This window comes from Lineus longissimus, chromosome 13, assembly GCF_910592395.1.
Source record: "Lineus longissimus chromosome 13, tnLinLong1.2, whole genome shotgun sequence".
Classification (NCBI taxonomy): domain Eukaryota; kingdom Metazoa; phylum Nemertea; class Pilidiophora; order Heteronemertea; family Lineidae; genus Lineus; species Lineus longissimus.
In genome coordinates this window covers 7751886-7778567 of record NC_088320.1, presented here as the reverse complement: position 1 = coordinate 7778567, position 26682 = coordinate 7751886, and the positions used below count along the sequence as shown (strand labels likewise).

Here is a 26682-nt window from a genome sequence, read left to right as displayed (position 1 = left end):
GTTTGTGACTTTGAAGATAGATATGACTTGTAACACAGTTGTGACTTTGAAGACAGTTGTGACTAGGAACACGGTTGTGACCATCTTCCATGGAAGGTGGTTGTGACTTTTGAGACAGTCTCAGTTGGCTAGTGTTAACTACAATAGCGCTGCATTGCATCTATGCTCATAACTGTATTCCAGGGTTCCCAAGATGGGAAGTTTTCCAGATGTTCTGTTTCTTAGTGACTCGTCCACTTTTAGCTGCCAAGTTACGGCCGAGTGCATCAACCACAACCTTATTAAAGGAATTATTTCGCAGACTGGCTGGATGTCTTATCCTTTGGAGTATGATACAAACACTTAATAGCGATAGCAGTCTCCCAAATGACCAATTTTAACAGCAAAATTTGCCAGAAATACAGAAATCTATCGAGGAGAGCATCACCTAATACCTCGCTTCTCCCTTCCAACCAGTTCATCCAAACCCGCTCCTTTCTCCACGAAGCATTCTCTCACAAACTGCAGGAACGCCTCAGTATCACTCAGGGTCGACATGTAACCAAATGAGATGCGGACAGATCCAGTTGGCTTCCCGTTGACTAGGTCCATGTCATCGCCGCAAACATGCCCTGCCTGAAGAAACAATAACAATATTACGGTGAAAAGCCAAATTTTCATCTTTTGCAGATTTTGCCAAAAACCTAATAATTTTTTTAAGGAAATTGCAATCGGCCACAATAAAAATCGCAAAATTTATATTTTTTCCAAATATTTTTGCCAATCCCAAAAACATAACGGCACTTCAGCAGGTTACAGTATACTAGAAGTCATGAAGAATGCAATGGCCAACTTTGCTATTACAGTCCAAATCACAAATGACATCCCGTAAATTGAATTAACAACACATCCTAATTTTACCTTGAAATTGTCCATGACGTGCTGATCCGTGAGACCCAGGAACCTCTGACAAGCACCGATGTTACAGAAACAGCCAATTCTCAGATGGATGTTGTGGATCTGCGCGAGGCGGTCAACCTATAAATGACAACGACACACAGTTAGGAACATTAGAAAAACATTTGACAAACCTGATATTTTTTTGCTAGATCTTTAAAACAGTACACAACCTTACCTGGCTGAAACCAACATACGACCCATCACTTCTCAAAACGTTGAAATTGACAATGTTGCCTTGCTTGGCGATGTTGCTGAAGTCTGTTCCAGTGTAGAGCTCCGTGACCGGGGCTCCGTTAGGGTGGGTCATTGAGCGTAGGTGACTGAAGACATGTTTTGCGAGGGCATAGGTGTGATGAGATACAGTGGTCATTGGTCCTGAAAGAAGCAAATTGAATGAATAAAGGTATTATTTCCCTAACAAATGTATACTCCAAATAAACTGTTGATGTCAGAGGACATTGCAGATACCTCAGGTGTGATGACCACCTCCCATGAGAAGTTTACGATTTAGATTCTAGATCAAGTTTAGCAATGTAGGCATAGGCGTCAGCACATGCTAGCTCACAGTGCTAGCTCACTTCTCATTGCAGCATCAGTTAACACCATTAATATGATGATACAGTCCAAATCACGATTGTGATGACGCGCTACAAAGCGTGTAGGTGACACATCACTCAGGCGTAGGACGTGCGTAAAATATGCGAAACATAGAGAGATAAGAGTGTCATTGATGCGCAACTCGGCACGCAACTTGTGGGTCAATGACGCCAAGCAGGATGGATGTCATTTGTGATGTGACCTGTATTTTGACATTTTCGTTCCAATTTGTTTGTTTCTAGTTTGACATCCCTCTGGGTTTGTTTTTTAGAGTAATCTTTTATCTCGACTGGTTGCAGAGGACTGTACTGTGATTATTTCTTTCTCATTTCTTTGTTTCTAGTTTGACATCCCTTTGTATTTGTTTTTCAGAGTAATCCTTCATATCGCCTGGTTGCAGAGGACTGTACTGTGACATTTTCTTTCCCATTCCTTTGTCTCTAGTTTGACATCCCCCTGGGTTTGTTTTGAGTATTCCTTCATCTCAACTGGTTGCAGACTATTGTGTAGGGGGCCCGTCTGCCCCATAGATAAAGAAGTTTAAATCTCACCTCCTATTTTCGCTAAGGTATCAAATCCATGCTTCAGAGCCAGGATGTCAAGGAATGCAATAGTTCCATCTTCAAACCTGCAAAATAATTATACAAAACTGCATAACTCAAATCATATTACATCATAAAACTTAATTCCAACCTACATGTACATGTAGATGTACCTCTATACTACAAATGTATCTATATTTTCTCTATTTTTATGTAATGCAGATTATTCCGGGCTAATAATTTTCTTTTTCCATGCGTACATGTCAGTGTTCAAATTAAAGGCCTACGCTACTCTTGAAAAATTTGTAATTGAATTTCAAAATTTCAAAATGCGCAATAAGTACTCATTATAAATGTCAGCATTGCCGTTGTGTAGACAGTTATATACAAATGCTATAAATACAAAGTTTCAGCAAATTCGTATGCATAATACACGATAAATGTACTACGCCGTTCGTTAAAGGCCTACGCCGTTCGTTAAAGGCCTACACCGTTTGTTAAACAAATTGAATTTGTATTTGAATTTGAAGATTCTCAATTGCGTGTAATACATACTCGATATAAATTACAGCATTGCCTTTCTGTAGGCAGATATACAAATACTGTCAATAACAAGTTTCAGCAAATTCGTATCCATAATAACTGCACTGTGTCATTGTGTATAACTGCATTTCTATTTTCCTGGACCACCAGTAATTACGAGTGGCATACCTACCCTAATCTTGAAGTTTAATTTTGAAACTCATCAGAGGATTGATGCTGGTTATTGTGGCTGCGGGAGCCTCGTGATAAGACGGTTGATAAAGTATTCATTGCTTGCGGTTGAAACAATCGACAAGGGAGAAGCATGCAATTTATATGGCTCAAAGACTCTCAAGATAAAGCAATAAGCTAAAAGGAACACAGAGCTACATTTAAAAGCTGAGGTAACAGTTGACAAGGTACACATAAGCTTCACATGACATGGACGAAACAACAAACTTTCATGCCAATTCATTTTTTGGAAATTTCCAAAAAATAACATTTTTACATTTTGGGCCAATTATGACATTTCTTTGGTTTTCCAATCTGAAGTAACCTTTTTACAATTTTCATTTTGACTGGTCCACATAAAGGATTTTTAGGATGGATCAGGCTGACCCCCGGCTGACGATGGTTGATGATGAAACTTGCAGGGTCAAAGAGAAATCGACACTTGACCACGCCCAGCCCGGACCCGAAGAATTTTCCAGCACCAAAGGGGTCATTAAAGTCAGATGACACCCCTACTGCAGTTAATACGGGACTTCAAATCTAAACTTTATTCTTAATTCCCACTGCAAGAATGTACTTGTTATTTCGTTTTTTGCTGAGAGCTAAATAGGTGCAAGGCAAAACTCAGATGACACCCCTACTGCAGTTTATAATACGGGACTACAAATCCAAACTTTATTCTTAATTCCCACTGCAAGAATGTACTTGTTATGTCGTTTTTTTGCTGAGAGCTAAATAGGTGCAAGGCAAAAACTCATTCAGAACTGTTTTTACAAGAGGTCAGCAACAGGAGAGGCTGAGTTATACCTAATTCCATGGCAAGAATGTACTTGTTATTTTGTGTTTCGCTTTAAAAGAGGTTGGGCAAAAAATTACCCAGTTATGTTTTTAACCAGACGGTTAGCAACTGGAGAGGCAGAGTAACACATCCCAACTTTCGGTATCAGATATAAACTGTAACATAAATATAAGAGTCAGGCTGAAACAATACAGCCTCTGGCTCACAATGTTTTCTTTCCTGTGCCAAGTTTCTTGGATAAGCTCTGATAGCATGTGTCTTATATTTGTGAAGTTTGTGTGAAAACCTTGATTCGCGTAATAGAAATCGCCCCCAAAAACAGTCTATTGGAAAACGGAAAGAAATTTGTGATCTGCCATAAACAAAATAACTTAAGTTGCGTAGGTCACATGTAATACACACCAAACATGGAGAGATAAAGTACGTCACTGGCATGCAACTGGCTTGTACATTGCGCAAAAGAGACGTCAATGGTGACTTGGACTGCAAGTTGTTATTCATTGACCTGTTACTACAGAAGTCTACCTGTATCAATGCAGCTCCACAAAATCTGGGTCCAAGGTACCTTCACAGCGGCCTTGACCAGTAAATCCTAGAATGTGGAGTTCCAAGGCCTAGAATGATACCACCATTCCTGAGCAATACCGAGACAGAGCAACAATGTATTAGAATCAGTTGCAGGAGATACCGTTTCACCCAGCCTCCAGACATGCAACGCCTAACATTTTTCTTCCGAAGTTTGCCCCGAATTCCATCCAAGGTAATATTATTCAGGGGAGCACTGGTGAGGCAGACAAAGACTAATATAATATGCGTTAAGGGTCTACGCGGTTCGTTAGAATTTTGAACTCTGTAATTAAATTTGAAATTTGAAATTGGTAAGATACGTACATGTATTCAATATAGATTCAGGATAACTGTCGTGTAGACAGATATACAAATACTATAAATACAAAGTTTTGGCAAACTTGTATACATAATAACTGCACTCCACCATTGTTTATGATTGTCTTTCCATTTTCCTGGATTACCAGTAATTACGAGTAGCCTCCCCCTTGAAACAAGTCCTTATTGGCTATAAACATTTGTGCTACAATGAAGGAGGACATTTTTCATCCCATATCAATTGTCTTCGCAATGGTATGCCAGGTTCAATTTGTATAATTTTAATGTTTCAACACCCGCAAGGCCCCAAGTGCTTTGGCAATACGGCCTTCTTGATGACAACAAGTTTCAGATGACATCCCGCAAAGCCTTCGGGGACCATGTGCACTTATACCGGCAGTGAATGTAAGTCCTAAAGTCTCCTCCTTTCACCGCCGACCCAATAGGGCAGGAAACTGTCAGACGCACACTCATAAACAAGTGGCCAATGAAATTGCTCGACACAAAGTAATTGAATGACGGCCTGAATGGATATTGCCAACCTCCCTTTATTATCAGGTTACCTTACTTCTATACAACACGCACAGTGCATTTGTGTCAGGTAAACATACCTGGGTTACTCATTCAACACCTGGTCTTCCACTACGATGGCTTTCAGTGGGTGTCCCGTGCGACAACCACGAGTGTAACGTTAGTGATGTCCAACATGGACGTGTAAGAAAGGAAGGGAATGCTTGGAGACTACCAATAATGTAGTAACAGCTGTTCAGACGGCCGATCGGGGGGGGGGGGGGGTATCGGCGATGAAGGATGGATATACGCACAACAACGGTAGATCGGCGGTGTATCGCCATTTCGCCTACAATCATTTCGCCTATAACCATTTCGCCTACATCCATTTCACCTACAATCATTTTGCCTATAACCATTCTGCCTACAGCCATTTGCCTATTACCCATTTCGCCTACTTTTACTGCTATTTTTGTTTTTTTATGAATTGGAAGGAAAGTAGGACTTTCTGGATATTTGTATTGAATAGAGGTGGTTTGAGGCGAATTTTTAGCTGGCAGATAGGAGTACAGTCACTATACATCAGGTGGCGCTATTGACTACAAACCTATGAATTATGGAACATTATGCACAACTTGTCAACCTATTGGGCCATGTCATTCCCGAGGGGGACATTTCATCATGTCGTCTGACATGAAAGTGACATGCCAAGCAAACACTTGTGTTGAGCTCATGACATCATGCGGTTTTCATCTTCAGCAGAGAGCATCAGGCTCTGCTGAAAGGGGACGTATAATCCATCCTTATAACCTTGCAGGGTAACAAGTTGGTAAGGCAGGAGGGAGAAAATAATACTAAATGATCTGAGGCCAAAACTAATATGTGACCCACCACGACAAAATGAGTTGCATGTCGTACAGAAGATGAGCCTAAAATGACACCAGGACATAATAGAAGAAATTGCTGACTCAGGTGTCACAAAAGGCAGATAACAGTGAAATGAACAACCAGTCCGTCTCAACCTGTCAAGCTCAGAGCGACATGTGACTTGTTTCGTTATGGCGGGTCACATATGTAGTTCAGACAGACTCATGACATCATCCGATCGCCTCTTTCGGCAATGGGCACAAGGTTCTGGTTAAAGAGGATGATCACATGTAGGCAATCCTCATAACCACGCAGGGTCACGAGATATAAAGGGAATTTTTTTCCTAGGCTGATGCTAATGAATATTCATACAGGGTGCTCCTTGGATACATCATGATATACACAACATTCTCCCAAAAGTGTGCATCTGTATTTTTAAATGAATATATGTAGCCCACATGTATGAAGGGTTGACAATAGGCACCACAACTTTGGCTAGAACTTAAAATACTAAAGCAATCAGAACTCCACCAAAATATAAAGTGAATGCCAATTTTCAAGGGTGGGAGTCTGTTTTTTGTTTTCCAGAGATCAGCTTCCCAGGTTTTAAATGGCACTAGCTTCATATTGAAGGAGTTCTTATTGCTTTAGGATTACAAATTTAGCCGAAATAGCGATGCCTATATGGTCAACCTTCAGTAACTCTTAAACTTCAAGGATAGTTTTATCAGTAACTACTAGTCATCCGTTCAAATCATTTGGATGAACTTCCATCTAATCTTACCTCTCAGCCAGATCAGGCCTGGGCACATGGAATCGTTCTTTGGACAAGTTGACAAGCACAGTCCCGCCTCCGAAGTAGGCCTTCTGCAGCAGATGAGCATTTGTCTTCTTCACAATCAGAGCACCTGGAACATTCACATACCATACTGTAAACACAAAATTTTCACGGGCATCCTATTTTGACAACAATGAAAATTGTGAATTTTTTTAATTTTATTTGAAAGACTCGTAATGCACCCCAAAAAATTGGGAGTGATGCAAGTTTCACAGCTAGTTCACGCAAAGTTAACAGCCCTGTAGATCATGGTCAGAGAACTCGCGCAGCCTCGTCAGAAATCTCATAAAGCGCTTTTTACTTTTGGTTGGGGACGTCAACGGTACAGTACAACCTCTCTATTGCGGACACCCATGGGACTGGGCCAAGGTGTCCGCAATAGAGAGGTGTCCGCACTAGAGAGGTTATGCCAAATCGTCCGAGAGGTGGATTTGAAGTTCCCGCCTTGCAGGTCTTGGTTTTCTCTGTGTCGACATCTAGCGTAGAAACTTTAAACCTGTTGGCTGATCGGTATTTGCTTGTGATGTTGCGTTGAATGACGTGAGCTACTTTGGAACTCAGAGCGTGAATAATCTCTCTAGTAAAAGGTGCCCCTTGTATTGCAAAATCTCCTCGAAATGTCATAATGGGTGAAAAAACACCATATTTTCTGTCCATCAGCCACCTTTGATTAATAATTAATTTTTTCTTATTTCTCTACTAACGCATATTCGCCGCAACACTGACAAAACCGCGTGGATTTATGAGTGTCCGTTGACACAATACATGCAATAGGCCTATGTGATTAGTTGAAAAGATGAGTAAACAAATGCCGCGGCTTAATTAGGATACAAAAACACAATGCCATGGGGTAATTACGTACCAGCTACAATCACTAGAGCGTCCGCTATGAGTGGCGCTACATCAAATTCTTGCTCAAGCTCATTCAGTCGAGGGGACAGGCTCATTTTATTAGTCTTGGCCCATGTCACCATTACTTTCACAGACTGATGGTGTACGTATTTTTTACACAATGCATCAGTGATTGCAACAAATACAGCATGGCTACAAATTTTTGAAACAACAATACATTACATGTACAAGGAAGGTGTTATAGAACAGCAACCCAGCTCGGACTTGGTTGTTCTGAACCTGGGTAACATTAGGTGTCACCCGCAATGACATTCAGCCCTGAGACAAGACCACAATTGATTTTTTAAGCCTTTTAGCAGTTAAATTGTCAATGTTTGACCGCGACGCATCAAAGAACGCGTCAAGTAGTGAAACTGAAATTCGGATATGATATACGGGTTAGTCTTGCGAGTAACTGGTGCGATGGAAATTGGTGATTGACCACGGAAATTTTTTTATAATCGACAAATTAGACAGACTTTGATATTTCCACTGTTTTCAGCCAACTGGCAGAAAAAACTCAAAACACGCCCCCTATTACCCAATTAGCAAAATTCGAAATTAATTTTTTCATCAAATAATTTCTTTATATCTGTAGACTTGCCACAGCAAATATTTTTTCAATACCTCTCCAAATATGTACTTGAGAGTAAAAAACATGCACTCGTCTAATTGATAGGCCTCGACCCTCCAACCTATGAATATTCATTAGTGGTCTTGTCTCAATGAAGGTACATTTCAGGGGTTAACATTTGGAAATTTTTTTCAAACTAATGTAGATGACATCCCACAACTCTCCAACAAAGGAAAGTCATATCTGGACATTTTTGGAGAAATGAGAGACATTTCAAAGAGTGGTACAACTGTGCCAAAGCGACGAAAGAGGACAAAATCGACAAAAAGTCATGATTTTGCAGCCAACAGCACCAAATTCAAAGACCTGCCCTGGCCAGAATAAGCAAGCTATGGAGCTGAAAATTTAGGATGTGATTTAGGAATATCTTTGCTGCTTTGGGCACAACTTTCAGAATCAAGGCCTGAGTAGTTTCAAAGAAATTACAAAATGAATGGCAACACAACAAGACTTGTAAAAATGAAACCAAACTTAGACCGGGGTTAGGTTGACTCTTATTTGGGTCAAATTAAGTTTTTTTCTCATTATTTTAGCTTGTTTTGACCTTAAATCATCAGCAATACAATATTCTAAATGAATTAGAGTGATTTGAGCACATTCAAATTTTTCACTATATTGACCCAAAATGTAGTGTAAATAGAGACAAGACCACAATTGATTTTTTAAGCCTTTTAGCAGTTAAATTGTCAATGTTTGACCGCGACGCATCAAAGAACGCGTCAAGTAGTGAAACTGAAATTCGGATATGATATACGGGTTAGTCTTGCGAGTAACTGGTGCGATGGAAATTGGTGATTGACCACGGAAATTTTTTTATAATCGACAAATTAGACAGACTTTGATATTTCCACTGTTTTCAGCCAACTGGCAGAAAAAACTCAAAACACGCCCCTATTACCCAATTAGCAAAATTCGAAATTAATTTTTTCATCAAATAATTTCTTTATATCTGTAGACTTGCCACAGCAAATATTTTTTCAATACCTCTCCAAATATGTACTTGAGAGTAAAAAACATGCACTCGTCTAATTGATAGGCCTCGACCCTCCAACCTATGAATATTCATTAGTGGTCTTGTCTCCCCTTCAACCATACTTACCGATGCCTGTTGGGAATCCAAACATCTTGTAGAATGACAGCACCACGAAGTCTGGCTGCCATACGCTCAGATCTAATGGATTGGTCGCGACAAACGTGGCAGCATCCAATGCGACGTACCACCTGTCACATGATCCACATCCCATCATGCAATTCTGCACACACCCGATCCAATCTAACGGGTATTTCTGTCCAGAAAAGTTACTCTGCGGTGGAAAGACAAACAGTCCATTCCCAGAGGTCACCATTCTCTGACCTTGGAATTGCTGTCTGACCTTGACACTTTCTATCGGTTCTGACCTTGACCTTTCCCTCACACTTATGGCAGCATTTTTATTGAGCTTTTGATAAGTTTCTGTATTACAATTATTTCCATTCTGTATCACAGATGTTTCAGGAGCATTATCATTTGGGATGACCTTCAACCCAAGTTCTGACCTCTGGGTCGATTCCCCTTTACCCAAGGTCAGCTGTCCATGACCTAAGCAACCTTGAGAGGTCACTCTAGCATGGTCTCCAGACCCTGCGCTATCAGGGTGCTTCTCATCACATTGACTGGAAGTAAATACTTCTTCAATGATCTTTTCGGCCAAACAGAAGACGGCAGCACCCCGACTGGTTGCCACTTCCCGCATACCAACAACCGACGTATGACTGTCCTGTACATAACACAGACATCCATTCGTGCCAATTGCATTTGAATTATCTGAGAGGAAACCAAGTTCACATTCTTTGAACTCTTTTTTTCTTACTCCGAACTGATTATTGTTTTTAATGGGAATATCTTTGGCAGCAACATTATTAGTGCTGGGACAGTGTTTGACCCCTTGCGATGACCCACCATCTTCACATTGCACACCCCTTTCAGTGTCATTCTCATCTGCGTTTTTGAGAACGGCTGTCTCGTCACTATCCAGTGACCTAGTTCCTGATCTTTGTGAAAGATCCCCGACAAAGTCAAAGCTTTCCGCCAGCAGTTTTAAACTAGCTGTCGCACCAGACGTGAAGATGATGCTATACTCTTCTGGTGTGGTGTTGAAGTGTTGTAAGATCCTGAAAGTATAGAAATTCTGACAAATAAAAGATATGTTCAAGATGCCCGTGAATATTTTCAGAATTGTCCCTTTGGAGCAGAAAAGGATGGCCATGGTGGTGTAGTGGCTCCGGCCTCTAACAAGTCGTCATGAGGTCTCTAGTTCGATCCCCCAAAGTCGGCACAAGACTTTAGAGAGGTCTCTTTGTCCAACTTCTCTCTCCACGCAGGTGTATAAATTGGTACCGATCAGAAATGTGTTGTAAGATTCTGAAAGTAAAGAGTTGATGACAATTGAGAGAAATGTTCAAGATACCAGAAGACATTTACTCCACTTCAAAATTGTCTCTTCTGAAGAGACTATGGGGCAGTGGCTGGAGTCATGAGGTCCCTAGCTTTGTCCCTGCACTGTTGATGTGTTGATGTGTGTTTCTTTGCCCTACAAGCCTTAGTCTGGTCAAAAACATTGAAGTGTTGTAAGATTCGGAAATTATAGAAATTCTGACAAATAAGAAAAATGTTGGCCACCTTCTGGAAACTGATATGCACAGTAAAAGGGTACTGGGTCATGTTTGATTCAGCATTAAATATATTCCTCGTACAAGCAAGAGTAGTTTCGAAGTACTGTGAGATAGAAGAGACCCCTGTTGGCGACTTTGTCTAACTTTATCATGCCTACCTAGCTGCTGCCTATACTCCCTTTAAACTTAAAATAACTCAGGAGGGCTGACAAGCTTTCATGGTACCAGCCTTTGCCACAGGGTTGCATACTTTTGTTCTTATAATATTTTTGCAATATGAATGTAAATTATGGTAATGACTGATGGTACTGAATTATGGTACAATGATGAAGAGTTGAACTCGAGGAAGATCTATTGTTGCTGTGGCAATATTAATGATGGATGGGGAACAGGAGGCAGGCTCACCCCAAAATACCTCTGTATGTCGGTGGTGTTAATAGCTCATTTTATAACCCTTCAGGAAGGTATGTCTGCAGGCTTACTGGACTTTGAGCAATGAAACGGGACAGGTCGTCAGTTTTTGCTACCAACAATGCACATTACAGCCTGTGTCTATCTGTATGTGCAAAACCCGGTGCATGTTGCTCTGAGCTTGGCAGGTTGAGACAGGCTGGTTGTTAATTTTCACTGTTGCCTACCTTTTGTGAAATCCGAGCACATCAATTTCTTCCATTATCCCAGGTGTCATTTAGGCTCAACTTCTGTGCGTCTTGTGCCTAGTTTTGCTGTGCGGGTCACATGTAGCTATTGCAACGTTTGGCCTTTGTTTAACAATCAATTATGACTCCCAATATAACCATGGCCCCATGTTGGAGAGGCTCTATATTATGAAAAGGGAATGAAACCTAGGGACCATTTCGTTTCTTTCATTTCGTTTTGTTGTGCAAAGTCCAGTAAGCCAAGTCTGAGAGCTAGATCGATCTGTCTCATTCTCTGAGCAGGTGTTTTAAGAAAGCCGAGATCTTTTGAACTGCAATTAGCGAGTTCTTCAGCATAAGATTGTAAAAACAGACTTTAGGAGACTGTGTATTGTGCTGCCATCTTTACATGAGTATTTCTTTGAAGTGAATTTCAAAATATTTGATATTCTTAACATTTCTTATGTCCTGTCAACAGTTGCTCACAAGGTTTATGTAGCCTTGCTGAAATATTTTCTAAATGCAACTACCAAACCTCCTGCACCCAATCACAGGTCGAAACACAGAAGTGACAAGCCTACTGCCTTCTCCCAATCACAGGTCGAAACACAGAAGTGACAAGCCTACCGCCTTCCCCCAATCACAGGTCGAATACAGAAGTGATTAGCCTACCACCTTCTCCCAATCACAGGTCCAAACACAGAACTGACCAAATCAGGGAATTCCTGACTCAGAGAAAAGAGTCATGGCCCTGATCACTCAAAACACTTGTCAAAGTTCAAAGAATTTTTCAAGATATCATGGTCAATTCCAAAGATATTTTTGGAGTGTCGGTTGTGACTATCCCCTAATATGTCCATTGGATTATCTTCAATGAAATAAGGAAATGATGATAGGTCTAGTATCTTTGTAATGATTCTAGATATCATGATTCTGCACTCGAAGTCAATGTTTCCTCCAAGTTCAACCACCTTTCTGAACGAACGAGAGATACCCCAGTCTTGATAGACAAGACATGCTAATCAAGAAAAGTAACCCTGATTCAATTCTCTCTTTTAAATTTCATTTTCCACCTGAACAAATTTCTTAAATGAAAGAGGTCATGTGCTTTTTCGCACTCTGCACTTACTGACTCGTAAGTCATAGATTCGACACTTGCGTTTCACTTCGGCACCTGGAGAGCTCGTTCTATCCTCTCACCATTCATTTTACACCTGTTCAAACTGCCAGACATAATGTTCAGCCTTGAGGTTAAAATAGCACTTGAAAAGTGCAAGTGAAACTGTAAAATGGAATGGGAGGACTATGGCTGGTTGAAACTTCCAAGGTAGCCAACTACAGCTTAGATATCGTAATGGGTAACATCTCGTTCAGTTCCCTTACCAGTTTCTTCTTCTTCTCCAGTGATCACTCTGCATTCGGATGTGTTCTCCAGGGCGTATTCCTCATCCAAGGGGGATGAGCGTTTTTGCTTGCCACTACGGTTAGGTGCTAATTGGATTTATTGCCCTAATGACTCCGTCTTTGGCCAGAGGTGGAGTCCACTCAAGCTACTCATGTTTCTCACTTGGTAGGGTCTTCTGCTTGCCCTGGTATGAACAACTGATACAAGGAACCTTGCTTTTAACTCACATTCCAAGGACTGCCTTACATGCATATCAGCTAATCATGCATCTTTGCACCCAGTCCCATGGTCAAAATTCAAAATATCGAGTTACATTTTAGTCACAACTCACGAGAGCTGATGAATTCAGGATGAAATTCGGTAAAACTGCATCAACAGCAGGAGGAATAAACGGAATAACAACGAAGGAAATAACGAAAGAGCAAACAATTTTGGATTTTCAGGCTTGTAATTGGTCACTTGTGGGGAGGGGGGCCCGGGGTTATAGCCCCCTCCCCACCCCTAGCCAGACCTTCGAAAAATATGTTCTTCATGCAGATTTGGGATGAAGAGTGTTCTTCCCACGCTTAACAGGCTGTCAGATCCCATCATTGATCTCCTAAAAACGGAATTCAGTATCTTACATTTTTACAACAGGTTTTCCTACACAGTTATCATGATTTTTATTTACCTGTGTGATAACATTGCTAAATATCCTACTTTCTTGTTATTTTCTTAACATTTCAGGTTGTTTTCCTTCAGTTAACGAAATTAAGTCAGGAGGACTAAACACACCTCGAACATAAACTAAGGTTTATTAAATGATTTGCTGACTCGTGTCAGTGTTATATACCATACTCTTAGACCTGATTCAGTGGCAGATCCATTTTGTAATGGGGCGTGCAGTCCCACTCGAAGAGAGGGCCAAAGCTGCGCTCTGGAAAGAGGGCAGTTTGGGGGTCTACCCAAGATATATTGACATTAGTTTTATTTTTACAAGAAAATCATTTCAACTGCTCTAAACCGAGGGAATAATTTTAGTTCAAGAGCTGCCTCCTAGGTGGCAGGCCTAAAGGCAGCAGGAGTGAAATTATAAACTAAAATAAGTGCCCTGTATAATGCACCATGTTACTGCATGATATTCTCATGATAAAGTCAGTACAACAGGTGAACGTGCAACTATTTTTGTAGGAAATTAAAAATTATGCCATGTTATCCTAAATTATCATGATAAGAGGATTTTTACTTACATGTTGCCCCCGAAATGCTGAAGTCACAAATGACACCTTTTTGTATTTGACCCACGTCCTACAGGGGAATGGTTCTATTGGTAGATTATAAGATGAGTAAATTTTGTTGCCTATCATGTCAGTAATTTTCGGTGAAATGATGATCATGCTGGGAAAAGATCTTGAACAAGAGAATATGTTGTTTTATCACTAATATCAGTTAGCCTGGAGATATGAGCTAGGTAGTTTAGTAAGTGATTGGTAAGAATGGAGTCTGGATTTTAGGTCGGATATGCCAATAAGCAATCTGTGGTAAGAAGAGAATGCATCCAGTGCACTTTTAAAAACAAAGGTTTTTAGGCTATTGAAAAGCTTCAAAGGGCATACGTCGTTTGTTAAAATTTGAAATTTGTAATTGAATTTGAAAATTTTGGATTGCGTAAATCTGTACTAAAAAACATTGTTGTTGTGTAGACAGATATACAAATACACTACAGTAGAACCTCTCTATTAAGGACACCCTCGGGACTGACAAGTGCTGTACTTAATAGAGAGGTGTCCTGATTAGAGAGATTAAATTGAATGGAAACAACCAATTTGGGACCAAAAATAGTGTCCTTAATAGAGAGGTGTCCGCTAAGGGAGGTCCCATTGAACATGTACAAACCTAGTCAATGGTAGCATTTCTTGAAGGCAATAAAGTAAGATGTTGTGGGCAGTAGAACATAGGTATGTGGCTGGCCTTGATAAGATCAGACAGCGTGGGAACCTCCGAACGATTTATCAAGTTCCGAAAGTAAATACAGCCAATACAAGCACCTTCATGTACGCGCTCAAACTGGCCTCTTAACTTTCTTCCCGAGAGAAGATACTGTTAAAAGATGATCATTAGCAAAGTTAAGAGGAGATCATAGCCCAGGGTAACTCACAGGTCCGGTGGGCAGGTCAGAAAAGATATCGGAGTTGTATCTTGAGATGAACTGGCAATGGTTTGTGTAAAACGGTAACAAACAAAAATAAATTGCCAATGCAAAGTCACTGGCCTACATGTATGCGGGACTTCTCCAGTTACCCTAGTGTATGCAGTGCTGCATAAAGCGCTGTGCAAACAAGTGATTTTTATTGCTGTCATCTGCGATTATAATCTCTGCTATGTGTCCCAAAAAAGAAAGATAGTAAAATTGTTTGAGTTTTTGAGTGGAGGTTTGAGAACTCATTTGGGCGTGTTCTGTCACACTTTACCGATTTTTGGTGCCCCAGCATTACCAGACAGGATGCCTGAGGGCACTTCTGCAGTTTATTTTTCCAGTCCTGGATTGTTTTTCACCAGGTAGTGCTACAGATGCACAGACGTCGATGATCATACTTATCACAAACAATACAACCTTGTTTGTTAAAAACTTACATGATGTTCGAACAGGAGTCAGTTCTTGGAAAAATCACCTCGTGTTACTTTCACCAACCTTTCACCAGGTAGATTCGCAAAAACACTACCGAAAATCATCAACTTGTAAAAACCTTCATCTGATGGATGGAGAGTATGTTTTGGAAACAATTTATTCGCCAGCCATCACCCAGCCAGGAACAATCAGGAAGATATTACAAGCAATTGAGACGCTATCGGTGAATTAGATATTCCCGGAGTAAAGAAGTCATCACCTTATCACCTTCTCTGCAACTGCAAGGTATACACACCACAAAAACTCTAACATGTATTTACCATCGACCAAGGTCTGCGCAACCAAGATAAGAATATTTAAAGATATCTTGCTAATTAATCACAAAAAAATACACATTAACTCTTTCACTACCACAGGATTTGGGCATTGTAATGTGCCCCTGGCCCGCACCCGGTATCACCTATTGATTATGAGCCCAGCACTACAAGCGCTTTGCCAATGGTCTCCCTTATGTTCCAGGGAATAATGGCCAAGCAAATATTGTTAAACAATACAAGATTATTTCTTTGCCACACTAGGAGCTACTTTGCCAGAAGGCCTTCGGAAAATTCAACAACTCTTTTTCCAGGACTTATTTTTGAAGCAAGTTGTCTGTTCTTTTTCCAGCTGCCACTATGGACGGACCAAGGAATTTCATATTCCGCATAGTTGCGATGCTTGGTATCACGTACCACTGGGGGATTATAACAAAGCTTTTTTCATTCATCCATCCTCATCTTACCAGGCACTGACCACAAATTGCCCAAGAGAGCCAGTATCAGCAATGGCTAACCAACTTCTCCCCAGGGGCCAATCTCTGCATTACTGCTCCAGACAATCTCCAAACTGCTTAATTTGTATTGTTTGCATCCTTTGTTTTACTTACATAAAGCTACCAAAATGAGCCTTGAGTTCGAGTGAGGTAAATTGGTAATGTGAAATATACTCTTTTGTTAGTCAGCCACACTGAGGCACCAAAAACTGGAACAAAAGGGAAGGCATTTGTCAGTAATTTGACTTTTTGTATTTTCACTAAGCGCCACCTATTCACAATGAGAATATTTCTCAGAATTTTCAACACAGTGACTGAAATGTGGCTTGACCTTCTAATCACTTCATTTCAACATTGACTAGACAGTGGTGAAAACTTGCTCGAGGTCATTGCCTTGTAAACAACTGACGCTAATCGGTATCTTCTGCCAAAAAACTGATGATGACGTCTGCTTTACCAGGTAAATTACAAGATGTACAAAAAGTAGCAATGCACGGCATCACAAGCAGACCAGGAATACATACACATCAACTACAAAAGATGTACAGAGGATGCCATTCATGAGACTAGAACACAAACGATATTCTTGAAGGTAACTTCTCAACTACTAGCAGCAAGATATGCCCAACTCTTAAGGTCTCTCTGTCATCTTCTAAAGGTCTCTCTCTGACTTCAGCAGCTAAAATTTCCTACAAGCCATACAATGCCCTTCCTGCGCCTCAGTCGGTATCAAAGAAATTGATGCATCATCAGGTCATATGCAAGTTTCAGATGGAACCCTACTGCGGGCTCTATTGTCCACATGTTCATCAGGCCAAATCTAGCCAACTGATTGACGCCATACTTTTGAACAGGAAATGAGAAGGTGCAGTTTAGACGTCCAAGAAAGGTAAAACAGTTGGGTTGAATGGCTGGTTGTGCGAACACCCCTTTAAGGTCTCTCTCTGACACCATCTTTTTAAGGTCCCTCTCTGACATCATCTTCTTAAGGTCTCTCTTTGACATCATCTTCTTAAGGTCTCTCTCTGACATCATCTTCTTAAGGTCTCTCTCTGACATAATCTTTTAAAGTCTCTCTCTTTCATCATCTTCTTAAGGTCTCTCTCTTTCATCATCTTCTTAAGGTATATCTCTGACATCATCTTCTTAAGGTCTCTCTCTGACATCATCTTCTTAAGGTATCTCTCTGTCATCATCTTCTTAAGGTCTCTCTCTTTCATCATCTTCTTAAGGTATCTCTCTGTCATCATCTTCTTGAGGTCCCTCTCTGACATCATCTTCTTAAGGTCACTCTTTGACATCATCTTCTTAAGGTCTCTCTCTGATATCATCTTCTTAAGGTCTCTCTCTGACATCATCTTCTTAAGGTCTCTCTTTGACATCATCTTCTTGAGGTATCTCTCTGTCATCATCTTCTTAAGGTATCGCTCTGTCATCATCTTCTTAAGGTATCTCTCTGTCATCATCTTAGGTATCTCTCTGTCATCATCTTCTTAAAGTTTCTCTATGACATAATAAATAATAATAATAATATAGACTTTGTAAAGAGCCTTTCCAGGTCACCCTGCTCAAAGCGCTACCTCCTCTATTTTTTGAAGTGAAGATTGAACAAGTGTGTTTTAAGAAGGGATTTGAATTGGGTGAGGGTCTCAGCGGTTCATCCCCATTTCGCCTACAAAATTTACCCGTTTCGCCTACTCACCATTTCGCCTACTCCCCATTTTGCCTACTCACCATTTTGCCTACTCACCATTTCGCCTACACCCATTTCGCCTATTCACCATTTCGCCTATTACCCATTTTGCCTACATCATTTCAAATGTTTTATGATAGTGACTTCAAATTCAAAAGATGTTTCAGCCTTCTGGTCTAATTTGAAATGTCTATTGGTGCCAGAATTTTGTAACACTTTTAGAAATATGCAGTTTATCCAACTAAATACCAACTAAATACTATCAGACGAACTGAGTAGGGTCATGAGTAGGGTCATGATTTGGCTGAAAACAGTGGAAATATCATGGTCTCTCAAATTTGTCCAATTTGAAGAAAAAGAATTCGTGGACAACCACCAGTTTTAATAAAATTTCACCATTTACTCGCCTGACTGTCTGGAATGTCATATCCAAATTTCAGATTCACAACCCGAAGCATTATTTGATGCAAGGCGGTCAAACTGTGACAATTTAACTGCAAAAAGGCTTAAAAAATCAATGGTGGTCTTGTCTCAAGAGGCCGGGTTGGAATGATAAAGTATGGTAAAGTTTAACTGGGAAATATGCTATAATATGAAGGAAAAAAACCAAGCTCAACAATTCGTAAAATTGTTCAAATGTCCAGCGCACACCACTCTTTTCCTTTTTAGTAGGCGAAATGGTGAGTAGGCGTAATGGTGAATAGGCGAAGTGGGTGTAGGCGAAATGGTGAATAGGCGAAATGGTGAATAGGCGAAATGGGGGTAGGCGAAATGGGGGTAGGCGAAATGGGTAATAGGCGAAATGGATGTAGGCGAAATGGGTGTAGGCGAAATGGGGGCAGCCATGGAGAAACTGCGATCCCCGTACTTTGATTTTGAGCGAGGTACATGGAGACACTTTGAACAGGATGACCTAGTAAGGCGCCCACCTTCTTAAGGTATTTCTCTGTCATTGTCTTCTTAAAGTATCCTTTCGACATCATCTTTAAGGTCTCCTCTCGTCCTTTTAAAGTCTCTCTCTATCATCATCTTCTTTACCGTATTTTGCTGCGTATCAGGCGCAGCTTTTTGACCCAAGAAAGCCCTAAAATCGGGGGGGTGCGCGTTATACGAAGGTGCGTGTTATCTATGGCCTAGCCCTAGGAAGCCACCGAATGATCACAAGATTTTTTCCATCAACGCATTTCTTTTGACGGCTTTTTTGGCTCGCAACCAAGTTGGCGCATTTTATATTTTTGCACGAAAGAAAAATCGGGAATATCGATGCACTTTGCATAGTTCACCGATGCTAACTCGCCTGTTCTGTACGCAATACATATTAGTATCCTCATTATCATTTCAGTTACTTCTATAAATGTTTTTGAGGGTCCTTAGCGGCAATATTCAGAGCGTAGATGCGAGATAAATCCAAATCGATAAATCAGCTGATCGTGTGCCGCCATGATTTAACATCAAAGCGAGGCTTTTAGTAAAAGCCTCGCTTTGATACGAAGGAAAGATAGGCAGGGGGCATCTCAGTAGTATGTAAAATGTACTGCGTGTTATACGTAGGTGCGCCTTATGTCTGGATTTTGTCTACGGACGCTTTATACCCCGGTGCGTTTTATATGCAGCAAAATACGGTAGTTCTCTCTCTGACATCATCTTCTTAAGGTCTCATACATTATCTTCTTAAGGCCCCTCTTTGTCATCATCGTATTGATGTCTCTCTCTGTTACCATTCTCTTAAGATCTCCTCTCATCATCCAAAGGTCTCTCTGACATCATCTTGTAATGGACTACCCTCATATTCTCAATGTCTCTCTCTGCCATCATCATCTTAAGGTCTCTCTCTAACATCTCAGGGTCAGAGATCAGGCTCAATAGGTTCTCCCCTCTGACGTTAAGTGGATATTTGAAAGACAAATTCATCAAAGCTGTTGGTCAAGAATGCTGGCTGGTTTCTCTTTCATTGTTCATACCGTCGTTGAGAATAAACATCATGTAGATGCATCATATTTGTTTTCCATTCTCAAGGCTGCATTACCTTCAGGCCTACCTTGACCTGTCGGTTTTACCTGCATCACACATCCAAAGAAATTATACAACATTTTCGATGTCAGAGTAGCAAATTCTGGAAACCTATCACATTTTTAGAGGGGAAAAGGTGCTTACCTGTCCGAAGAACTGTTCTTTAAAAGGCCACATGACAGTTCCCGGATAATAATTTCGGCAAAACCACTTTACTGCACCAACTAAAACTGACTCTAGTCAAAATATGCATGCCAGGCTTTTCAATTCTTTTCAAAAGTTCAGCTTATCATGAGCAAACCTCGAAAAAACCTAAGTAAATTATTGTCCAAAATGGCCGCTTCTTTGCTAAAGGGCTCTACTAGTGTCCACAAACAAGCAATTTCTGATGCTGCAACCTATCGCAATCTCTATTGCGTCATGGCTTCATCTTAGGTCACAGCGGCAGATATCGCATGTTTATTGAGCATTTTATTCACAACATTTTCGGTCCTGAATATCTAATTCAAGCTAGGTAAAAACAGACGGTCATTCAGTGCCATTCAGAAGTTCAATAGTTCAAAAAGATGCATCCAGCAGACCTCATCCTTCTCAGAGTTTGCTGATGAGAATAATTGCTTGCCGGCTGTTTCATCATTAAGATCAATCAGGTCCTCCCCTCGACCAAAGAACGACGGCCAGGTGAAAGGATGCAACCAACAGGCAACAGATAAGGCATCCCAAGAACACAAAATAATTGCGTCTTGCAAAATACATCTACAAGTACTATCAGGAGAGAATAAGACAACGTCGGATAAACAGTTCTTAAAATAATTGTATGAGTAGCTACCACAAACAGGTACGGAAAGGGCAACGTATTGTTCGTAAGAAATTTGCTTTAATGAAGCAGCCTTTGATTGGTGAAACTAGAGTATATGATGCTATCAAACAAGTAAAAGGACATCAATCAAGCTATTAAGGAACAGCATGACGCACATCACCTCCACTTGATAAAAAATACAGTAGAACCTCTCTATTGAGGACCCCCTTTGGACTGACGAATGCTGTCCTTATTAGAGAGGTGCCCTGATTACAGAGGTCAAATTGAATTGAAGCAACCAATTTGGAACCAAAACTAGTGTCCTTAGTAGAGAGGTTGTCCTTTATAGAGAGGTGTCTGCTAAGGGAGGTTCTGCTGTACTTAGTCCTATTTTAGAATTCAAAGAAAAGGAGATTACCACTCAACTGCAAGATGAATATCTTTCAACGTAATTATGCTTTCTGTAAAAAAGACGATGGTACATGATGATGATACATCAAAATGCTTTACATAGATGGCATTTCTTTATTTGTTTCTTTCTCCTAATCCTCCAAGATGAGCAATCGATAATTTGAAAAACAACAGACACTCTGTGAAGTATTTCATGTACGGTACATTAATATTGGGTAGGAATGCTCTACTGTTTGTTAATTTAGTTGATGTGTGTCCTTGTGTATGGAAAACTGACTTGAATGAAATCAATTGACAAATGTGACAAAAGTGATGTCCAGAAAGGGAGGTCATTAATAGCAAGTGGTGAGAGCACCAGGCTGATTGTCAGGAGGTAGTGGGCTCAACATTTAAAGGGATCACTGCTTTGTTTCTGAGCAAAACAATAACCGGCAACTCCACACTGCTTCATCTTTCCATTGATGTGAAAAACCGAGTTTCAGTAACATGGGGTCTGTGTTAGATATAAGTCAAGGCAGAAGCCCACGACTGTTGAAGGTTGGTGGAAGACCCCTGATGACCTATGCTCCAGATGGATCCAACAGGTTTAAGTAAGTGTGTAAGCAAGACATTTTTTACCTTGGATGAGCTTTTGCGTGTTTTGGTTTTGAACAGCATTGCCAACTTCCCCAGAATATGTACAAGGTGACAGGTCTTCTTGCAGATAAAATCTATCTCGATTTCACGAGATGAGTTCTGTTCAACTTGTTGCATTTCCAGAGTTAAGGAACCAGTTTCAGGCAAACTCAAACAAACTCAAGTTCAGCTAACATGGAAAAAAGCCCAGGGAAAAACAGCTGTACACAGGATGGAAAACTCTATGAAAGTAAGCAAATAACTCAAAGATGTTTTCCCGATTAAGTTCACAGTGGAAGTGCTACAAAGTAGAGGTGAAGTCTGGACACCCCGTGAGCAGTAGAAATGTTAAAGTTTAATAAGTGTGGAATTGCCGGCAAGATTTCACGAGCGAGTCTGGAGCACTTTATGTGCCCAGCAGTCAGCAGCAAACAGAAGCAGTATCACCGAGCAAGGCTTCCACAAGGATTTATTTTGAAGGTGGGGAAAGTGAAAAACAAATTTCAGTTTAGACCTTTACATGCATTTTGCAGCTGATTATCATCACAGATGTCAACTAGAATTCACAGTTCTAAGTCTAGATGCATAAATATGATCTGGTAAACACATATGCTAGGTCTGAAAATATGAAATTGTGCCTGACCTGAACCTGACTTGATCCACCAAGTCTGTCGTGAGCTGGCTGCTGGCGTTGAGACTGTGAGGGTTCCCGTACACGTGAGTCAACAGGTCCTCAGAATACGCTTCAATCTGACTCTTGGCATATAAAGTAGCACCGGTGTGGTCGAGGTAAATGGCATCTGGAACGAAGAATCAACATTGAAAATTATAAAACATCTTGATCCAAAGCAGTAGCTGAAGATATTGCCCCACTATTCATCGGCTTACCCAGAAAACCTTCTCTGAGGCCATTTTTTTCTATCAAACACTAAAGTTAACAGGGGCCTTGCTAGCTTTTTACCTTTTTGATCTGGGAGGGGGACAAAAAGCTCTCTGGGGGCAATATGACACTTTTTGAAATTTTTCGGCCAAGAGCATGGTCAAAAAGAAATCTTTTGGGTAACTTCTGGGCGGAGGGGGGCCTCTGCCCCTGATTTATCCGCCAATCACTATTGATTGGAGAATAAGCCAGTGTGACTATCCCCTACCATTCGTCACATTACCCAGAAAACTTTCTCTGAGCCACGCTTTTTCTATCAAATACCCCGAGATTATCCACCAATCACTATTGATTGGCAAATAAAACCTCTGTGACTACCTATCGCCATTCGTCAGTTTCCCCGCAAAACCTTCTCTCAGACCCACTTTTTCAATCAAATGCCCTGAGATTATCCACCAATCGCTATTGATTGGAGAATAAACCCAGAGTGACAGTCAATCTGGCAGCGATTGCATTATTTATTCCAATGATTCCCTTGCCAGCCATCGCCACCTTACACCTCATACATTTTTCATCAATTGCCGAGGAAACTGACCTATTTCCAGCCTCCCTTAACTCTCCACCATTTCTTACACCAAATGACCAAATAATGGCTGATTTCCAGAAGAAAAATTGGGTGATTTATTGAGAATTCCTGACCTCAGACAGGTTTCAGAGAGAACAAGAATGGGCATTAACGAGGCAGTTTCGAGGGACAAGCGATAAGTTGTGCCTTTTTTGCTAGATGGTGTTACTTCAACGTTGAGGCCTAAGACAACTATAAGTCAGTGGCTATATAGGGGAGGATTTTTTTGGATGAAACAGTCACGTGACATAGATCTATGACGGATGGCACTGAAAGTGTTAAAATATCGTTTTAAAGGGACAACTTGGGTGTGGGCTATACCTGGCCAGGAGGATAATGATTCTGCTTGACACCATGCACCGCCACCAGTAACATCCCACAAATGCCGAGTTCAAATAATGATTTTGGACGATGTTGCGAGGCAGTTTTGGACATAGAATGTAAATTTCATTTCCAACCCACCCCCAATCTAGTGCATTGTCAATTGCAGTTCAATGACTTTTCCATTATCCTGTTTCGAGAAGTCATGGCCCTGCTGGAATCAATTTTGGGATGAAAAACTAACATATCTCATAACCAAGTTGTGCATTTAAGCAACAGAATGCACCAACTCCTTGTACATGTCTACAACACCTCTCATATATGCACGCCACCAGCCATCTCCCACGGGAATCGACGCAGACATTTATTAAACCATGTAGCATGAAATAACCTCATCTATTATTGAATTACAATCACAAGATTTTAATTCTCTGTTGTGTCTCGTAGCTCTCTGTGGACATGATACCATGCCAGTGGGACACTAACGATAGAAGATCTAGCTGCCCTTTTCGATGGAGAGTGTGCCAGGTGTTATAGGCCAACTGTGGTCAGCAAATCTCATCACAAGTCTGTGGAGTGCGATGTCTGGTCGTGGATTACCATCAAATATTGTGGGTTTGAATCCTGGCCTGGGCGTGACTTGGTCTTTCTAAGGCCTTAACCCAGAGCCCTCGGTAGAAATCGTTACTGTAAATCACAAATTTTTTGCAGGACTGGTGTTTACTTCTTGAGGATTCTGCAAATAACCTAGATTGAGATGTGTCATAAAATTGTGAAAAGACACAATCCAAAAGAAATTTCATAATCCCCCAAAGTAAAAAATATGAAAGTTTTTGATCTTTTTCAGAAATTTGCACAAAAGAGGCACAAATATTTGGCAGTTTACTGTCCAGTCGAAATCACAAAAATGACATCCCTCCTGCTTTGCGTCAGTGACGTGCAACGTACGCGCGAGTTGTGCATCAATGACGTGCTTATCTCTCTAAGCCGCTCGTAAATTACACGCGACCTACGCGCTGGGCAGCACGCCAATGACGCGAATTTAGGGATAACAATTGTGATTTGGGCTGTGAATTAGTGATGGTTGCTGTGAAGTGCTTTCAAACAGAAGCTGGCTAGTATGGAGAATGCTGCATGGCGTTTTGGTTAAGCAAGGGACTCTTGACTGAGACCTTGGTGATTCGAATTTAAAGTTTATATTTTCGGAATTATTTGTAAACGCAAAAAAGGCAAAGGCAAATACACAAACATTTTTAGTTTTACAATATCCCTAAACAAGCTAAGTGTAGGATTTGTCCCACGTTTTTGCGGCATTATCTCTTTATCAGATGTCTTCAGCGACCGGCCAAGCCAAGTTGAGGAGAAGTAGGAATAGCCCTAGACAACCCTCAGCAACTCCTCAGCTCAGCCGCCTTTCACCAGTCTGCTACAGAAATGCTCAGAAGGGATAACAAACAACAAGCCTTATAATGTCACATGATCTTCTGATGACATCCAATCACAACAGATCATATAATCACTTAAATCACCCACGGGAATAGTTAGATCGAAGGTAACAAGATTATATACCCTTGGTTTTATTGATTTGCGATATATTTATCATCTTAAGCCGAAATATTATAAATGATATATAAGACAGGGATGCTCTGCTTAAGAACTGGTGTCCGCTTATATTCCAATTATAGTCTAAAATTTCTATTTCTCAAGTTTGACATTATAAACATTTTGATATTAGAGGGGCTACTGGGTGCGAGGTTCAGGGTACCTGGGAACAAGGTGGACGCACATGTAGTCCCACTATAGCCATTCGACATTGCCATTTTTATTGAAAAATTAATTCACGTAACCATCACATGATGACTGTGACGAGGTCGTGTGGGGGGCAGAGTGAGTTGGCCAAAATAGTTCTCCTCAAAATCATCTTACAAATTTCGATATTATTGTGCTGTGTTTCCGCTTACATTTTATTTTTGGGAAAGTTGATAAAGAATGTTTGTAGCAGATTTTAACATTTGAATAGTCTTTTTGAAAAGGTTTTTTGAATCGAGCTCAAAAGAAGTAGTTTTTTGGCACGAATGACCCCACCAATGGTGGGTTTGCGCTGAAGTTCAAGTTGACTCACTTCAATAATCGATTCTATCTTGCAATCGACATTATAGGCAGTCTAGGAAATCAAAGGCAAAGTTGGAACGTCGACTCATAATCAGGGGGTTGTGGGATCAACACTTGGAGAGATCACAGCTGTTTTGTTTCAGTTTCCTTGAGCAAGGCACATACCCGACATTGCTTTGTCTTTCTAAAATGTCGTGAAATTGAGGTGTCTTGTTTAAAAGTGCCCATGCCATGCCAGGCACTGACTCGGGCTAACACCACAAATTTCAGAAAATTTAGGCTAGAGGAAGCTTTTCTGACCCTCTCGATCCGTGACTGCCAAGCAAAGAAACGAACCCACCAGTTGCTTGAGATTGACTACGCTAAAGTTTAAAGGTCAAAGAGTTGAGAATGATACCTTTTGGTGAGAGTGTAAGCAGAAAAGAAAGAAGATAATATTGAATAGGAGGATATATGGTTTGTCCCAGCTGGATGTGACTGTCTTCAGTGTCACATCCGGCTAGTGCGGAATTGGTTGGCGGAGGTCCTATGGCGCAGAGATAGAAAGAAGACGTGTTCCAAATTTTGTACCAGAAAAAGTCGATCAATAAAGCATCGTGTAAGGGTCTAATCACCAACCATAGCAGCAGCAATTTATGTTAATCACTGCAGTGTCAAAGGCTTTGAATAGCTTTTAAAGGGTCACACCACTCGTAATTAATGGTAGTCCATGAAAATAGAAATGCAGTTATACACAATGCCATAGTGCAGTTATTACACGGAGAAATTGGACGAAACTCAGTTTTTCTACAGTATTTGTATATCCTTCTACATTACAGCATTGTCAAAATTTATTTTCAATCCGTAG

General features: G+C 40.7%; 1 protein-coding gene across 1 annotated transcript in view; it reads right to left on the bottom strand.

The window, feature by feature from the left end:
* LOC135498184 (molybdenum cofactor sulfurase-like) overlaps positions 1 to 26682 on the bottom strand; it is a 78982-nt gene that overhangs the window by 36237 nt on the left and 16063 nt on the right. Inside the window, exons 2-8 of the mRNA XM_064788385.1 lie at positions 22541 to 22697; positions 9355 to 10406; positions 6677 to 6800; positions 2088 to 2164; positions 1115 to 1314; positions 901 to 1017; positions 435 to 615 (exon numbers count right to left, since the gene is read on the bottom strand). Coding sequence (XP_064644455.1) covers positions 435 to 615; positions 901 to 1017; positions 1115 to 1314; positions 2088 to 2164; positions 6677 to 6800; positions 9355 to 10406; positions 22541 to 22697 — 1908 coding nt within the window. The remainder of the gene's footprint in view (positions 1 to 434; positions 616 to 900; positions 1018 to 1114; positions 1315 to 2087; positions 2165 to 6676; positions 6801 to 9354; positions 10407 to 22540; positions 22698 to 26682) is intronic.